This window comes from Typha angustifolia, chromosome 10, assembly GCF_048772165.1.
Source record: "Typha angustifolia cultivar Huaian chromosome 10, ASM4877216v1, whole genome shotgun sequence".
In the NCBI taxonomy this organism is placed as follows: Eukaryota; Viridiplantae; Streptophyta; class Magnoliopsida; order Poales; family Typhaceae; genus Typha; species Typha angustifolia.
In genome coordinates, this window is record NC_133248.1 from 7541904 (window position 1) to 7560327 (window position 18424).

At 34.8% G+C, this 18424-nt stretch overlaps 1 protein-coding gene across 1 annotated transcript; it reads right to left on the bottom strand.

Moving 5' to 3' along the window:
* Positions 1–1843: 1843 nt before the first annotated feature.
* Positions 1844–14410, bottom strand: LOC140769202 (hydroxyacylglutathione hydrolase 2, mitochondrial-like). The gene is made up of 8 exons (XM_073109823.1): positions 14279–14410; positions 12027–12212; positions 9162–9365; positions 8222–8345; positions 5876–5976; positions 2617–2691; positions 2435–2533; positions 1844–2231 (listed from the first exon to the last, which is right to left on the bottom strand). The coding sequence occupies exons 1-8, from the start codon at positions 14330–14332 to the stop codon at positions 2085–2087; spliced, it is 990 nt and encodes a 329-aa protein (XP_072965924.1). The 5' UTR covers positions 14333–14410; the 3' UTR covers positions 1844–2084.
* Between the last annotated feature and the right edge of the window lie 4014 nt (positions 14411–18424).

The following is an 18424-nucleotide window of genomic DNA, read 5'->3' on the forward strand; positions in this document are numbered from 1 at the left end:
GAGCCCGAATCGGACCAATGAAGTCCCTCGATTATATAATCTCTCTCAAATACCAATTCATTAGTTGCCCGTTTAATTTTATTTTATTTAAAAAGAATGTGAGGTGCTACAATGACTCTTTTACTCTTATTTTGGAAGGGAAGAAAATGAGGATTTTAGAATAGAATGATAAGTTGATGATTTCCGTCTATATAGTTACAAGAGACTGGACGGAGGATCAAAATATCACAAAAATAATTTTAGGGTTATAAAAGTTTGATTTATCGCTGCATGCTTAACATATGTTCACGACTTTTATCTTACGCTAAAGCTAGAATTTAATTGCTTTCTTCTCCGCTCACCTTCAAGGTCTTCTCATCGTCGGTGACTATCTCCCATCCTCTAGCGGCTAGGAGAAGGATTGATCTGTCTCTCTCTCATCAGTCTTCCATTTTCTTCTCTCTCCTATTTTTTTTTCTTTCTCTTCTTCAATTTATTTTCCTTCTTCTCTATCCTTCTCTCCTAAATGTGAGCTCTTTATGCTCCCTAGTGGACTTGACCTTCTTCCTCATTTTTGTCCGAGTTGCTATGTCACACCACTTTGCAACATTTGCTTCTCTCGTCCTCTAATGCCTTGCCCTTGCACCTTCTCTCACTATTTTACTACCATCTCGTCTTGCTCTGCTATCCTGCACCATCTCTTGTCACTCCATCGTCACCCTATGACATTTCATCGACACCTTTATTCTAGCAAGGTTTTTTTTTTTTTTTTTGGAGTTTTAAGCTCAAATTACTTCACATTCCTCTTATTGTTATGCTAAGTTTTGTTTGGAGAATTTGTTTTCCTTTTGTCTTTGTGGTGCTACTCTCATCCTCTTCGCTTTTCCTGTGTATAATTACAACCATTTGCTGGTGTCTTGATCCGATGGTTAACCAGGGTGCCGATCAGATTTAGAAACAGTGCCTTTTGTGGTATTTTAGTTTTCCTTTATTTATTTTTCCCTTGCTATAGGTAAATTACGCAAGTTTTTCTTTAATTTTCTATCTATATTAGGCTAGTGATTTATCCATCTTCCTACCTTTGGGGTTTCACAAGGTAGTTCCACAGCTTGCTGGCTTAACTAAATTTGCAACCTGACTTGAGAGTTGAGACTGGATTTGTGAATCTATCAAAAGCATGCTTTCACTCTTTCTTTTTTTATGACCGTTAGCTTGATCTTTTATTTCATTTATAGTAATGTCTATATAGATCAAGCGTGAAACTTGTGTCAAAAAATTGTAATTCTATCTCCACCTTTGTTCTATATATAAGGTTGCCTCGATATATTTTTGGAAGTTAATGAATTACTCTAGCTATAGATTTTTCATAAAAAAATCATTGCAAGCTTAATCTATAAAAACACTTTAGAAATCAACCAAGAGAATAGAAACTTTAGTCAACCTAAGTTCGGCTAAAACAACCAACCTGGATTTGATATTTTGTGTAAAAGCATGACCAAAAGCGAGGTTTTGACTAAAATGGATATTTTTTCTTAGAAATCTATTCACCGTTCTAATCTACTCATCAAACTCCCCTGTTAACTGTCACGTCATAAAAAATCGTTGAATAATTTGACAGTTAATATATATATATATATATATACAAACGATTCCTCGTATATTAAAATAGTTCAACACTTCTATTTAAAGATGAAGCATGCCCAATGTGCCACCTCATCTCTCTCGACATCCCCCTCGCCTTCCTCCACGCCTAACTGAACACCCTTTTTGTTCTCCATTATTTCAAGAGAATATATTTTCAGCACATTTAAGGGAATCCCTTTTGTTCTCTTTTCACAAGAAAATAGTAGAGTGGTTCCAGTCGTGAAATAAACTTACGAGTAATATCTTTAATATTATAATGAGAAATTGCAGTCAATTTGTTTGTTCTGCAAAGAATAGGGTAATCAAAGGAATGACCCAAACTGACAAGCTCCTGCTATGTAAAAACTAACAGCACTAACAGATTCTCATAGCATATTACATACATGATAACATCATGTAAATCTTATGGATTTACCTCCCCTAGGATATTACAACCCTGTGCAAATTGCAAATATAAGAAACTAAAATTTATCCTTTGCTTGCCGGATGACACTCAGGGCTTGGGCGTCACTTGCAGCGGCTGAGATTCTCAAGGTTTGCCGGATCTCTGGACTGGAAGTGCGCAAGAATGGATTACACTGTTTTTCCATCTTTACTGTTGTTGGAATCTACATAAGCAGCAGAAATCATGGATCAGAGTTTAAACATGTCAAAAGGATGCGGCTAAATGTTTTTCAAGTTCTCTTGCTGCAACAAAAGAAAGAATTTGTCTTTGACCAATGCAACAAATAGAACAAGCTTGCATATTTTTGATAATTGATATAATTATCATGATGGCAAGAATTTAAGGGATTGGAGTTCTGGTAAATACCGTTGGCAGTTTCTTACTGCGAAGATGACCTACATGTGCTGCATATTCTTGGAGCTCTTCATTTTTGGGTTCTATCGACAAGGCAAACTTTGAATTACTCTGTAATGAGGAATTGCAACTTCAATTGCAGCATCAAAACTTTACATAAGTCTTGGCAAACTCAAAAATGAAGAAATATGCACCAGTGTATATTCATGCCCACAGTATATTTTTGTCTCTTCTGGCAAAGACATAATCTTTCTGAGTGAAGCAAGCATCTGCAGCAGAAAAAGATTACCACATTGGTCACCTGCTAACTGAAAGTAAATAAGAAACAAACTATGACAGGTCCAGCAATGTGGGTGACATTCGGTGATGAAAGTTGTGTAACCTTGTCACAAAAATAAGTTTAAGTCAAACAAAATAATCCAAAGGGCTTCATTTGAGAACTTGTCCTCTCTTTTGGAATCTCAATTTGCCATAGAATCTAAACAAGGCTCCACGTGTCATTATGTTCTCAGACTCGGTCATCAGTTGGCATTTTCCAGATCCAAGCAATGTTCATCGCAGACAAACTCATCAAAAGACCATTCATGACCATCCTTTTAGCCTGATATTGTGAACACTTTGGATTTATCTTGAAACTCAAACATTAGGTAACCAGTTCCTGTTTTCCCTCTCTTGGATAAGAGGTAAATTCTGTCCAAAATAGTGGTGTATCATAATTCTCCTGTCGGCTACTATCGAAATTTTAAATTAAAAATGATTAAACTGCTTTTTCTACCAAGTGATTCAACCACTGCCAGAGCAGCAGTAACAGATTTACCCTCGTCAACATTGTAAAGTTAAACTAGTTATTAAGGGCCTATACGATGGCCAATTGGGGTCCACTACTCCACTCAATAAGAGGGTGAAAGTTTTAGCACTGTCAGATAGGCGCCAATTGTTCATCTTTGACCGAATATGTTATCACTAAATACTGTCCAATGTTGAATATAGTTGCAGGCAGGACAACAGATTTCTCATCCCATGAATGCATACACTAGGGATACACAATGGATCAAATCTATTTAAGTGGCTAAACACATCCAAAAGACCATAGGGCCCAAAATGTAAGAACGAAAAATTGAAAAGAAAAAAAAAATCTCTCTTCGAGCGCATGCACGCTGCACGTGCACACCCTTCACTCTCTCCCTAACCGGCACGCGATAGAGCAGCCACGAGTTTTTCGGCCGAATCCAAATCTATTTTAGATTTGGATTTTTCTCAGTAAATTAAACCCTAAGTCCTCTCCTTTTCATTGACCACAGCCCCTTTTTTCCCTCTTTTCATCTCCATCTCCTTCATCTTTATCGTCGAGGTTATGACGTGGGATTATATCGTCGGAGCAATTGCAGACCACCACGCGACTCATCAGTAAGCTCTCTCCCACCTTGTAAATTTAACTTAAGTTTAATAGAGTGGATTAGAAATACCTAATTTGTGAGGTTTCAGTTTCGTCGACGAATTACGCCGGCTGACGACTTCGAGTCGCTGCCGCTCCATCATTGGAAGCTTCATGTCGTTGGCTTCATGCAGTGAATGCTCATCTTTGGAGCCCTCATGCCTTTGGTTGCTGTCCGCCATGGATGGAAGACCTCCCCGCCGGTCGCAATAGCCGGTCTTCCTCTCCTCTTTCAAGTCGTCGAGATTGTGAGTAAGATGTAGGCATGGCCTGCGGACTGCCAGCGACAGTGATCGTCAACATCTCTCTCTTTCTCTCTTTCTCTCATCAATCCCCCTTTAGGATAAAGAAGGCAGACTCGAACAACCCGAGTCTCGTCTTCTTCCTTTAAGTTATTGGATTCGAGTCAGGTTGGATTCGAATACAAGGGACTCAACCTGATTCAGTTAATTTAATTGGATTGGACCTTTAGCCCAATCCATTTAAGTGCGTGGTTGGGTGGGCTGCAGTTCGCTTGTTTTGGCCCAAATGGGTAATTTTTTTCTTTTAATTTTTAAATTTTAGATATCTTAATATCATTTAATTTAAATGTTTTTTGTTACTTATTATTAAAAGTGATGATTTTTAACACGTGGACTAGAGCTTAGAGATTCCAACTGTTTTACCTAGACTTAGGTGAGTGGATTCACTTACATATTTATTTATATTGCATCTCGTGCCTTTTATTTGACTACGTATTTTTGCCTATGCAAATTATTTATTATATTTTCTATGTGTAATTTAAATTTTTATAATTCTGTGCACAAAATATAAAATTTAGTGCATCCCTATACTTCATGCAAATTGCAAAATTTAATCGAAAAAATATGACTAGTATTTGGTATGACTTAAATAACAATCCCGACATAAATCGCATGTGACTTTCCGTGGTGACTCAAGTCTATCTAGAAGTCCAGGGGAAAATCTTATTTTAGATCACCGTAGTAACTTTCTTAGGTAACTCTGGCAGGGTAAGGGAACAGTTCTAGGATAGATTAAAAGACTTCTTAAGATGACTCTAATCTCTCTCAATAGTTAGTGGAAGAGACATGGTGCATTTCTCATATGTTGATATCTTCTGATGACCCTAACCGAATCAACTATAAGGAAAAAACTTGAGCGTCATCTCGAGGTGGCTTCTAGTTGATGTGAATCCACAGGACATAGCACAGAGTATAGACCCAATTGAGACAAATGACATTATTATTATTGAGAAAAATTTCAGTATGTTGAAACTAAGTATGTTACAAGTTATGACTTTCTATTATTATTATTGTTGTTATTATTGTTACTTTAAGAACATGCTTAGTAAAATTATCATTTTAAATGCTGAATTTGGATTTTATTTAACGCTATAAATTTTAGATTTATTTGGCTTTCAAGTGAGCTATAATTGTTGGCTTATGAATTTTTTATTTTCTAATTCAAGTAATAATCAGTGTAGCCACTAAGTGAGATGCACCAAGACCCTATCTCCACGTAGAATCTACTCATTTACCTTTCCGTTCCTTTGGTCTTATGTTTTAGACTATTTATTAATTCAATTTGTTTAGAGACACAATAATGATGATATTAATTATTTTCATTACGATTAGATTAAATTATATAACTCAAATTCATTTCTTGTATTTATTCTTGTTATTATGTACTTAAAAAGTATTAGTAAGATTTTGTATATCTCAAGTGTATTGAGGTACATGGCCGATCATGATTCCGATTTCGGATCGTGACACAAAATATCGAATGTTTGACCTTTCTCTATTTGTTAGAAAATTTATAGAAACTAGGAATCAATAAAGTCGGCTACATTTTGTTTCCGTGTTGATAAAGCAATTCTTGTTTCAGAATTTCAATTCTTTGCTATCGAATCTTTGGAGAACAGAGATATATTAGTTTGTAGGCAGACAAAGATATTCAATACTATTGGAGCACATGGATACTTCTAACAAAATATAACACCAAACGGATATGAAAAGAACCTGCTCCGCGTTTCCTTCAAAAAGTTTGCCGCACGACAAGCTAAACAAGGTGTCCCCTGTAAATACTGCTCCACATCCAGGAAAATGATAGCTCACATGACCTGTTTGTAGTTACACAAATAAGTATTAGAGAAATTGGTTGTAGGAAGATAATGTACAAACTATGAACATTCTTGTTATAATTGCCCTATATAATTACAAATCATCTGCGACTTTCTTTCTTGCATCTTACACAGGAACTATCAATGAAGTGTTCAAGTAAATTTCTGGCTGATATTTGTATATTAGGAAAATTTTAAAGAGTATAAATGCCCCTATCATGTGAACAGGGTAGATTAATATAAAATGACAAACCCATCATTAAAAGTACAAATAATTGGGTCTAGAATACAAATGTAATTAATGATGATGGTAGTAATCATCATAACTATCAAGCTTTGACAATACAAACTGTTAACAGCTCCTAAGCCACATAAAAAAAAACAAAAGATCTTTATTGGAGGTAAAATATGATCTCTTAAAGATGAAACAAAAAGCTGTCTTCAATCCTAGGCACTCAGTGAAGTAATTGTATGACTTGGATGAACAAGCAATAGTGCAAATATTTATGGACAGACGCATGTAAAGTTATGTAAGAATCATCCTAAATTGTTGACAATCTTGTGGCTGTAAACTTGTAATATACTATACCTAAAAGTAAATGGATTCATGTGCAGCTGGTTATGCAACAAGCATTAAAAAATTGCTGAGAAAGCACCTTATTAACAATTTGATCAATCAGCCTGTTGGATCAGCAACTAGCGATTCAAAATAAAAAAGAAAAAAGGAATGAACCAAATGATGAATTCATTAATCACTGCATTGAAACCACACAGAGCCTCCAAATGATCTTTGCAATTCAGAATAAGGTTACTCATGTTTCACTTTAGAGATTCAAGTGAATTATTTGCAAAAGTCCAAACGCCTCAAGTGCAGAACTGGAAATGTCAATCTAAAAATTGGTAATATATATCTATAGGCAAAAAAAAAAATAGAAGGATATATGATCTATGATAGATCATCTATTCTGAATCCAATTCAAAAGGCAATTTAACGCTACTAAGAAGTGTCGATAGAATCAGGGGGAACAACAATGACATTGTCATCGAGAGTGCTGGTAAGCCATCAAAAAAGAGATGGCACACCCTCTGTCAAATAACATATGCTGTTTTGCCACAGGTTCGACATGGGGCCCACACAGGCTGGCTAAAATTACACAGAATATAAAAATGCTCCCCTTTAAGAAGGTGATAAGGAACCGGCATGGAGCATGCAATTCAAACCCAAAATAACATTCAATGGAACCAAATCAAAAGTAAAATGATTTCAATTGTTCTGAATTCAACTAAAGAGATTACAGTGCTCAGCAGAAGGCAGTGCCCTGAGACAGGCAGAGTTAGAAAATATGCATTTTATACATAAATCATAATAGTTGTGAAAGTTTTACTACAAGGTTCAAGAAGTGGACAATCAAAACTTATAACTGATGGTAACATCAAGGAATACAAGTTCCAGATTAATATGGAATAGCATACACCAGAAATCTCAATCTGTTTCAACTTATAAAATGAACATCAGCAAATAATCACTCGAAAAGACATAAAAGAAGCAAAACCTACCTATAAAAGAAACTTTAAGAGTATTGTTCTTAGCTCTTATGCTGATAGATAAAAGTCTAAGCACTAAAGTTGATTTGGCTTAGTATAGTGGTACACTGTTAGCCATGACATTGGATGCCATTCCAGATGACCAAAGCAAATAGCTTAGCAAGGAAGATCAAATTTGTGATGGTGCCACCACCCGGGCAGTCATTTTGGCCACCACAACCTTTTTCTACTATGATTCCAACAAATCGAGCCCAATTTCTAATTCTGTGCATAATGCCATAATTAAAACCCTAATCCAAGAAAAATGCAAATTCTAGGTTTTTTTTTTATTTTTTCCATTCGAGTTTGTGGCATTTCCAAAAGATTTGCTAGTTTCCAGTTTCACATGAAATACCAGGAAATTCACATTTGTAGAGACAAGTTTCTAAAATGACAAACTACAAATAGGATACCTAGAAAATTATAACATCCAACAAAAACAAAAAGTTCTGAAAATCATGCTAAAAATTTCCCAGATCCTTCAAAAGACCTAAACCTTCTTTGACATCAGATATAGAGTCTAGAACCTTTGCAATCTCCATTAAGTTCAAGAATGCAAATCTAAATATAACTACAATGGTTGTTTATATGGAAACTATAGCAAGTAATCCAGATGACAAGTTGTAAATCCTTTTAACTCTTGATGTTCTTAGTGTTTGACCTTGAGTATGCCCAGGAGTTTCCATTACAAGCACCTGATGGCCTGCAAACATCCACGTTTCTCCATCATCAAGAGCTATATCAATGCCAGGAATTCTGTCCTTATCCTTGCGAGAACCAATGACCTATATTCAGCATTTAGAAGGAAAATATCAAAATAGGTAAGAAACTAAAACCAATCAAAACAATGTGACTACTAATAACATCACTGTTCTTTTTCTCCAAGATCAGCGAGTTTTTTCCTTTTATAAGTTCAAAGCTTGAGATCTCAAAGCAGAAAAAGATTAAGCAAATAAAGATGTGGAAGTATGATATTTGTTGGGTTGTGTACCTCCACTGACTTATTTTTTACCTAGGCCATAAATGGTCAGATCTTAGCACAATCATATTGGTTAAACATATAGGACTACAGTATATAACCAATTCCATGGTGCTTTCACTAAGTCATATATATCACCATTGCATCTGTTCTTTTGTTAGCAGAAGATACAAAAATAACATGGTCAACAGGCAGAGAAAATTCATATCTCATATGCTCGCTGTTCAAACTTATAATTCATGGTTTTTTTTGTAAGATACACTTATCTCTATAGAAGATCTTATACAGTTATATGTATGTTCTTAAATATAATAAACAATATTTAGAAACTTCAAATGAAATATGTTCTCAATAGTTAGTAAAATATAAAATCTACAACTTAATCCATTACTCATGTGCCATTTAGTAATAGTAACCATCTATCTTTCAAGAGTTATCAATAAAACATAAAATTTTGACCAACATTTAAGAATTCAAATATATGCTTTCAAGTAACCATTCTCTGCTAAATTGACATAAGCGACACTTTAAACAGAAAGGATGATTCGGTGGAGGTAAAAAATCATCATCACTTTGTCTACTGTATATAAGAAAAAGGGAAGTAAAAGGACAATTACCATACCTTTGCACCATATCTTGCTTTTAGCTCCATGTTGCCACCAGTATGATCATAATGATGATGCGTGTTTAGGATATATGTCAAATTCTGATTTTTTCGTTGCAGTGCATTTATAATAGGTAAAGCTTCAGAAGGGTCTACCACTCCAACTGTGCCCGTATCAACATCATGTAGAAGATATGCATAATTATCTTGGAGGCATGGCACCTTGAGGGAAAAGGAGAAACAGAACAGAGATATTGTTAGAACTGATGGAGAAAACAGGATTCCAGAAGGAAGAGAAACCTAAAAAATTTATTGAAAAACATAAGAGCAGATTCATGCATCCTGGACTTCCAGAAGCAAAAAGAAGAAAAATCAGCATTCTCAAGACACAAGATGATAAAAGGATAAGAGTGAAAATTCTTTTTCTTCTGCAGATCTTTTGGTGTATCATATATAAGATCAGGATAGTAGCAATCCCTCCTAAAAGAAAAATTTCTGCCACTCTGGAGAGCATGTGATTAGAGCTTGCTGTGACAGAAAGAGAAAGATGGATAATCACAAGGTAGATAGATAATAGATTTCTACATATTAATGAGGTGGCTTGGTCAACTGAAGCTTGGAAACTAGACCGAATCAAAATCAGGCGCATTTCACTGACTATAAGTGACAACAGTTCCTCTTTATTGAGTAGAATTGTGTTGAGCACATGCAAATTCACATGGAGCTAGGGGTGAAAACGGGTCGGATTAAGTCCGACCCGACCCGCTATCCGATCCGGATCGGATCGAATACGGATAGGAAAATCCTATCCGATCCGGATTCGGATACGGATACGGATACGGATAGCTATTTCCAAAAATATCCGGATCCGGATCCGGATATGGATAGCCTTTTAGAAAAAAATCCGGATCCGGATACGGATACGGGTTTAGTTGATTTTATCGGATACGGATTCGAATAACGGATATCCGTTTACCCGCTTAATAAATACTTAACTAAAGTTACTAAACCCTACCTGTATCTCTCATCTACTCACCATCTCCCCGACTCCCCCAAATCTCCATCGACCTCACTGCTACCCGCGACGCCGCCCTCACTGCTAGCCCTCACGGCCTCACCGGCTCACCCATTTCCACCGCCTCCCTCCTCCGGCCCTTCCTCGTCGACCTTGGCTCTCCTCCACCGGCCCTCCCTCGTCGACCTCGGCTCTCCTCCACCGGCCTCACTCCACGGGTCCTCGATCCCGTCGCCTCCATCTAAAATTAGCCCACCACCCTCACCGCCATCACTGCCTCCATCTACTCACCATCTCCCCCAAATCTCCATCGCCCTCACATCCTCACTGCTAGCCGCGGCGCCGCCTCCATCTAAGGACAAAAATCCACATCGCTCTCACCTGTTTTCACCGCCTCCCTCCTCCAGCCCTCCCTCATCGAACTCGGCTCTCCTCCACCGGCCCTCCCTCGTCAACCTCAGCTCTCCTCCATCGGCCTCCCTCCACGGGTCTTCCTCCTCCACCGCTACCGACCCTCCCTCCACGGGTCCTCTCTCCTCCACCGCCGTCGACCCTCCCTCCACTCCATTGGTCAGGTATATTAATGCATTCATAGACATTTTTAACCTTTGGCAGGATTGGGAGTATATTGGCCATGATAAAAGGAAGAAGATGCCCAAAAATATTAGGGATATCTGGATGCTTGCAGGACTCTACAATCCTACCTAAATTCGCACCATAATGAAGTCAAATAGCACTCATCGGCAATGCAATGAAGGGCAATATCTTCTATTGTTAATATCATTGCTGGGAGAATCTAGAGTTACTGATAGATTAATATAAGCACAAATTATGCATATTTCTCTGCTATCTCAAATAGAAAACCTTAATTGGTCTTTTCTTGTATGGCAATCGGTTGACATATGTGGATGGTTTATTTTATACAACCTGCACTCAATACTTTATTAATTTGTTTAAAATTTGATACGTATTTGTTTAAGATCCGAAAATTTATCCGAACACTATTCGATCCGTATCCGAAACTATCCGATCCGTATTCGAAAACTATCCGATCCGTATTCGAAAATTATCCGTATCCGTTTTCTTAGGATATGGTTTTAATTTTTGCTATCCGTCAAATATCCGTATCCGAATCCGTATCCGGATAAAAAATATGGATCCGGATATGGATTGAGCACTATCCGAGCCGTATCCGATCCGTTTTCACCCCTACATGGAGCAGATGGGAAACGAGGAGATTTAGGGGGATCTGATTGAGAGAGCAGAGTTCAAAGTATCCTTCCTATGTCCTATCCATACTCCATCCATGTAGCCTAAAAATTTCTTTGTTATGAGACATTTGTGGATGGGACTGTTGGGGAACTTTGGTGCAAACAATACAAAAAAATGACAACAAGGTAAAATAGCGGGCTGCAACCCCCTGATTTTCAAATTATATAAAGCAGATCAGAGAAGCATCAGCAAGCCAACAACCAGAATTAATGGGCTTTTCTCCAAAAAGACTAGACTTCTGATTTCAAATTTTGTCTTCATCTAAATATATGGCTAGGAAAAAGATTTAAATGGAAATCAAGGATGCTAGCTAACTGTATTAAATGCATTATATAATAGAGATCTCAATAGAAATGGAGGTGTAGGGTTTTTTTTTTCTTCCTTTTGCATGTCCCAGTAGGTGAGATATGTACAAATAAGAAACTAAGCACATAGGAGAAGCTACACATACAATACAGGTGCATGTCAACCATGAACTAATATCAGTAAACTGAGTTATATGCCAACCAAATGCAGGGAAATGGACAACTCATTCTTAATATATAGATGGAAAATCAAAATAAACAGAAAAGAATGGGCAATGTAGTTATTATCACCAGTTCAATTTGCAATGAGGATGCCACACTAGTAATGTTGCACAAAGACCGACCAGCACCAAATAAATGAATCACTCCATTTACAGTTCTTATAGGAGTAAGTAATAGGGTTCCCACACTGTATAACAAGTGTTTTCCAAACCATTGCTTTCTCATGTTTGGCCACATAGATGGTGTCCCTCGCACCTGAAAACAGAAGTCTTATCATTGTTTAAATAGAAGATAAATTCAACCCATCATGGTTTCCAAAATATATCTATCAACATCTTATGCTCAGAGATATTGCAAAGAATGGACTGTGGAGATACATATGACACAATGGACGGAGATACAGATTTAATAACCACACAATAATTCATACTGTAGAAATTGACTTGAGAAACTATAACGTAGGAAACAGAGAAGCGGATATACATATCTGCTGGACAAAAGCACTATCAGTGAAATCAACTTACCTAACAAATGGAGAAAAGGATTAACTGTTATCATCATCTACCTAGGGTCCAATAAGCTACATTATTAAGAAGGCAAATTAATGAAGTCTCTGAAAAATTAGTAACTAACTTCAACATTTCTAGTATTCAAGTAGTTCTTTGACAAACATCAACTAATTTCCCTTGGTATTGATAATTAAGGAAAAACTTATGCATGGACAGAAAAATTAATTTCAGAAAACTAGACAGGTTTTCTAAGTTTCACAAATGTACACCAGTTTCCTCTTTCCTATTTCATGAGCACCAAACATTATACATGACTAGAACATTTAAAGAAGCCTGTTTCAGCAGCTCTTAATCAATGAAACATTGGGAACATCTAAACTATTTGAAATCTTCTTAAACAGCATGTCCCAATGAACTGACTACATTCAGAAACATCAAGTCATAAGAATCTATAGATGTCTAACGCGCAGAGTCCAAATCAGTTCTCCAAAAGCAAGGTTTGCAAGACCTTGTGCATTTGGATGCTTTTCACAGTTACTTGTTGAGGGCTTCATCGTAAACCTATCCATGCATTAGTGAATGTATGAAAGAAAAGAACAATGAGATGATGCATCAGAACTCATCTCAAGGTAAGAGGAACATTATACTAGGACTTAATTAATTATAATCCTCAATAATAAGAGTCAAGCATGGATAGTGAGTTAGTGACTTGAAGCTTGACCAACAGAACCAAATGATAATTGGATGAGATAGAAAGAAGCCTAAGAAAATTATCATAGAGTAGTATCTTATTATTTCTTAAACCATGATCTATATCCAAACCAAAGGAAGGACAAAAAATAATGGTCAATGTATTCTTTTAAAAATTTTCATTATGGATGAAATTTTCCTTAAATTACATTCACATAAGGTTAACTTTGAAAATCAACTTTTGTGGCTAAGTCAGTCAAGTTGTCAATTTCATATCATAGTTGCTACCATGATGTTTGAATCTTTGATTATGAAATTACAAGGTTAGAAATTATTTTTACATTGCCAGAATTCTAACTAGATATGAAATCCGTTACACTTTAACATTGTGAAGATGGTAATCAGGACAGAGGTGTCACTGTCGAATCATACTGAATTCCACAAAAACTTATCTAAAGTCACTGTATGAATATTCAGGTCTTTATATTGCCTAAGATCCACCACGAATTTCATAGTCCTAGGTCAAACTCTTAAAAATTATACTTCTTTCCCCATCTTAAATCTTTAAGACCCCATAAGATTCCCAGTCTTCCCATCATCCTCTAAAAGTTTTCTTCCATCACACTTACAACCTTCCCTAGCAGTCTCAAAACCATGCATAGCCCAATTCTACCTTCTTGTCATTTTATTTCGTCCCCAGAAATCCCAGCATCACCTCTCTAGTACAAAATTTCACAAAACCAGATGAGTACAAAGGAAAAATAAAATAAAAACAAATACATCTGATCATGATATTCCAGGTCACCACAAGTAAGAAAAGAGGGGAACACAGATTCTGCTGTGAATTCCATAAAAAACGTCCCAAACAACGAATCAGAGCCCAAAGTTCCAAATCCACAAAAGGAATCAGATCCCACCACCAATTACATCCATTCCGACGCATTCAACCCAAATAAAGGAAAAAAACTGATACAAGAGAATCAAAAAGCAACGATCTCTTTCAGTGAAAGAGATGGAGATGCGTAGAGCTACGGATTAATCTAGACGAGAAGGCAATAAAGAAGAATTAGAGACTCAATTGTAAGGAGATAAGCATGCAGAGAGATATGGAGGAGAGCAAACCCTAGAGGAGGAGCAAGCGAAGTAAGCCATGGAGGACCCAGCCTTGGACAGCATACGCGTTTGGCATGTGGGGCAAAAGGGAGATGAAAGAAAAAGGTTAAGGAAGAAGAAGAAGAAGAAGAAGAAGGAGGAGGTGGAGCTGGACTAAGTAACACAATTATTTCTCGGAATTGACGGATTTACCCTCTCACAGGTGAAATAATGGAAAATTTGCATTAAAATAAGAGCTCTTCTATCTCAATCCCTTATTAAACTTAATAACAGATAGAGATAGTGAATCATATTTAAATTTAAATTTATCTTTAAAAAATTAAATTTAAATTATTTAGTATCAAATAATATATTTTATAATTAACTCATAATCCTATCTATCACAATAATATCTAAGAAAAATAAATTTTAGTAAAATCTAAATATTAAACACACGTAATTAAATTTTTGTACGTAATGTGGTTTTAAAATCAATAGAAAGAAATCACGGCCGGATATAAAAACAAGGTATTATAGCCATTATTAAGATTATAATTAGAGGGGTACTGAAGTATTTACCTAATAGAAATCTATAAAGATATTCAATTAAATATAAAGATATTCTTGTTTAGCTTCTTTTTTTCAAATATAAAAGGGTTTATCTCGAATAAATGATCTTATCCCAGATATCTAAATCGGCCTAAATGATCAAATCATATCTCGTGGATTTTTGATTGTGCTTCTTGGTTTTTTTTATTTATTTTTAAATTAGGATTTTATTAAGAAAATTAAAAAAAAAAAAGTAAAAACTGTTTATAAAAGAATTGAGTTTTTATCGAAATAGAGAATCATTCAAACTTTATTTACCGAAATGAACCGCATCCCAAATTTAATACCCAAATTAGTCTATTTTTCTATAGCAGTTAGTAATGTTGATTTTAATTTTAGATGAACTCAGTATCTTATCTTCTAAGTAAAATGATGATCTTATCAGTATTTTTGTTCAAATAAAAATAGTGAATAGTTTAGCATTTTACTAAAGGGAAAAGTGATTTTATCTCGTAGTTTTTAAAATTGGCAAATATGTATAAAATATTTTAAATAATTTTATCTATATAATGAGCATATATATATATATATATATATATATACATGTAACGATAACATTTAGTTTAAAGATTTTTTAATTTAAAGCAAATAAGTTATGATGTTCGATGGGCATTCGAATGCACTTTGGAAGTCGTTTAAAAATATATAGGCATACTTTTGGTCATTCAAATGAAGGCGATCTTGCATTCGAATAGGTTGCTAGTAATGTCTAGTTAATATATTTTTTTACTATCTATTCCATTTAAAACATCACACAATTAAATATTTTATTATGAAAAGCATTAAATTACTTAATATTTTATTGAAGACATTGAATTACTTACTTTAGAAAATTATAACTCCGTAACAAATAGTATATTTTAAACATATGATATATTATATAAAGATGATAAAAAAAAGTGTAGTGAATTAATTAAAGCTTAATCGGATCTCAAACAAGAAATATATAGATAAAAGTATAAAGAAAAAAGATTTAGAGCATTACTGCTTTGTGTTCAGTTATCCATTTCAGTCATAAAATATAACGTTACGAAGATCGGAAAAAACCTATGAGTTAGAACCACGTTATTTTTATCTTCTTTAGTTAGAAAAACACCGATGCCGGTTTACTACGAAGCACTAAAATGCCAGACTCATCTAAAAGTAAAACACCGATAAATTTAGTATTTTACTGATAACTCTAATTTTTAAATTAGGAGAGGGGTATTTTGGTCAAAAGCCAAAAAAAAGGGAGAAAACACTGGCCATTTTGTCAGTAAAAGGTGCCTGGCCTATATAGGAAACTGGATGTGGACGGCTAAAAGAAGGCAGTTCTTTAAAATTAGAAAAGGTCCTCAAATTTCTCTAAATTTAGATAATGTGAACAAAATAAGCTCTCTTTTTTATTGATGAAAAAAAGGATCTGAGAGCCAGCTATTTATTACTCCTGCCAGTTTTTATTAAGATAATAAATAAATAATGTAGGGTCTAATATGCAAAATTTTAGAGGTCTTTTTCTTAAATAAATAATAAGAGTTGTGAGCGACGAATGAATGATAGGCATAGGTCAACCTTCGTCTGGTTTCATTTCTTCGTCAATAAATGATAGCCATTGACTTAATACCACGACATCGCTAAGTTTAAACCGCCATAGACCGATATGTGGTTGGATTTGATTTAGACCCAAGGAAAAGAAATATATGGACACTGTAGCTTAATAAAAATGCTAAATTAATCGGCATTTTTAAAAACGCTAAGCAGTTCACCCTATTTGATAATATGTTTAAGAAATAGTCTATTTGAGTAAAAATAAATTAGAACTGGACTAATTTGTTTAAAAACTCGCTGTTTATTTATGTTTTATTTTGATGATCTCATTTCACGCCTTAATTTTTAGGATTAATTATATTTTGACCCTATAAATTATTAACCACTAAGAGGTATATGATTATTTTATATCTGAATTTTTAATAAAATATTAATGGAAGAGACTTAGGGATATATCTAATGAAATACTACCATACTTAATGTTTTAACTTTTGTAAATCGGGTCAGATCGGATTACATTAAAGGAAGATCAGGCTTAATGGATTGAGTCTAATTATCTTATTTGGTTATTTGGTTTAGTTAGAGCCTTAGTATATTAGAATTTTATTTAATTAGCTAAATTCAGCTTTGCGTAATTTTAGGAAAATATTTGCAATATATTCTACACATATTCGCCAACCTCTAGATCTACAACTTTGATATTCATGACTTCTCTAGATTCGAAATCTATGACAAAACGAAGGGTTAATCCGAGAAAATAAGGAAGACAAGTTTAGTTTGTTTGTTAGGGTTTTAACTTAGTTATTGATTTATTAGGATTTGTTAGAGTTGTTTAATTTAGTTGATGAGTCCATATGGTGAGCATCTATATATATGTGGAGGAAACCCTAATTAGAGTATGATGATGATACCTCCTATCTTCTAATCTCCCTCGACTGTCGAGTCACAATTCCCTTCGTCTATATCTCTCGACTGTCGAGTCATTTGTTTCAAATGTATTGGGCTTAAATGACGGGAAAAAAAACTATTTTGGGTCCATTTGTAACATAAGGTTAGGGTATGAAAGGAAAAGTTTACTTGATTATAGTTTAGTGGATCTTAGAAATAAGCTAAATGTGTTTTAAGTACATAATTTGCAACCATCCTATGCCTCATTTTGTAGATATCTTGCAGTAAAGTAATTCGAAAGAGAAAGGAAAATGATCATTTCTATCTGTTTAATTTCCTCATTAGATCATAATACAGCTGGCTTAATAAAGCTGCAATAAATGGTCAAAGGCCAAAAAGTCAATTTCTTCAAGCTTGTCAAAGATGATCACAACTTGAATAGAAGAAATTAGTAATTCTTTTGGTCTAATATCTATCTTTGGTACAGTTCTAAGTCTTATATCCATGTAAGATTGTTTTTTTTTTAGTACAGATAGAGAAAGAGATTAAAAAATAATTTGACTGAAATATTAGTCCAAGAAGGAATGCTGCACCTATATAACTCCTTGGGTCAAAGAATTTTGACTACTATTGAACAAAATTTAGTCAAAAATATATAGATAAAACTAGGAAAATATGATCTTTATTTCTAGGAAAATTTGTATTTTAGCAATGTAGCTTTCACCTATCTGTGGTTTACAACCTATATTTTCAATAGTTATAAATCAAGCACTCTATTTTAACAAATATGTACATAAAGCATCTTGATATTAATTCTGTTAACTAAATTTAACTAAATGTGTAGGTTGACTTTTACTATACTAAATTGCTAACCGAAATCCATGCTAAACATACCCAAAATAGCTTAAACCCCCCCCCCTCAGAGATTTGAGGTTAGAGAAGAAGAAATTCATTGTGCCCTAGAAAAAAGAAGAAGGTAAGGGGCATTTTTGATATTGCAGTGGGTGGAGTATTCTAATTTGTTCAAATAATGTTAATGTTAGTCTAATCTAAAATATTTTCTGACACATATTTTAGTAAAATAGATGGCTGGATTTGTAAATAATTTTTATTAAAACTATAATGTGTGAATGACAAATAGGTGAAAAGGCA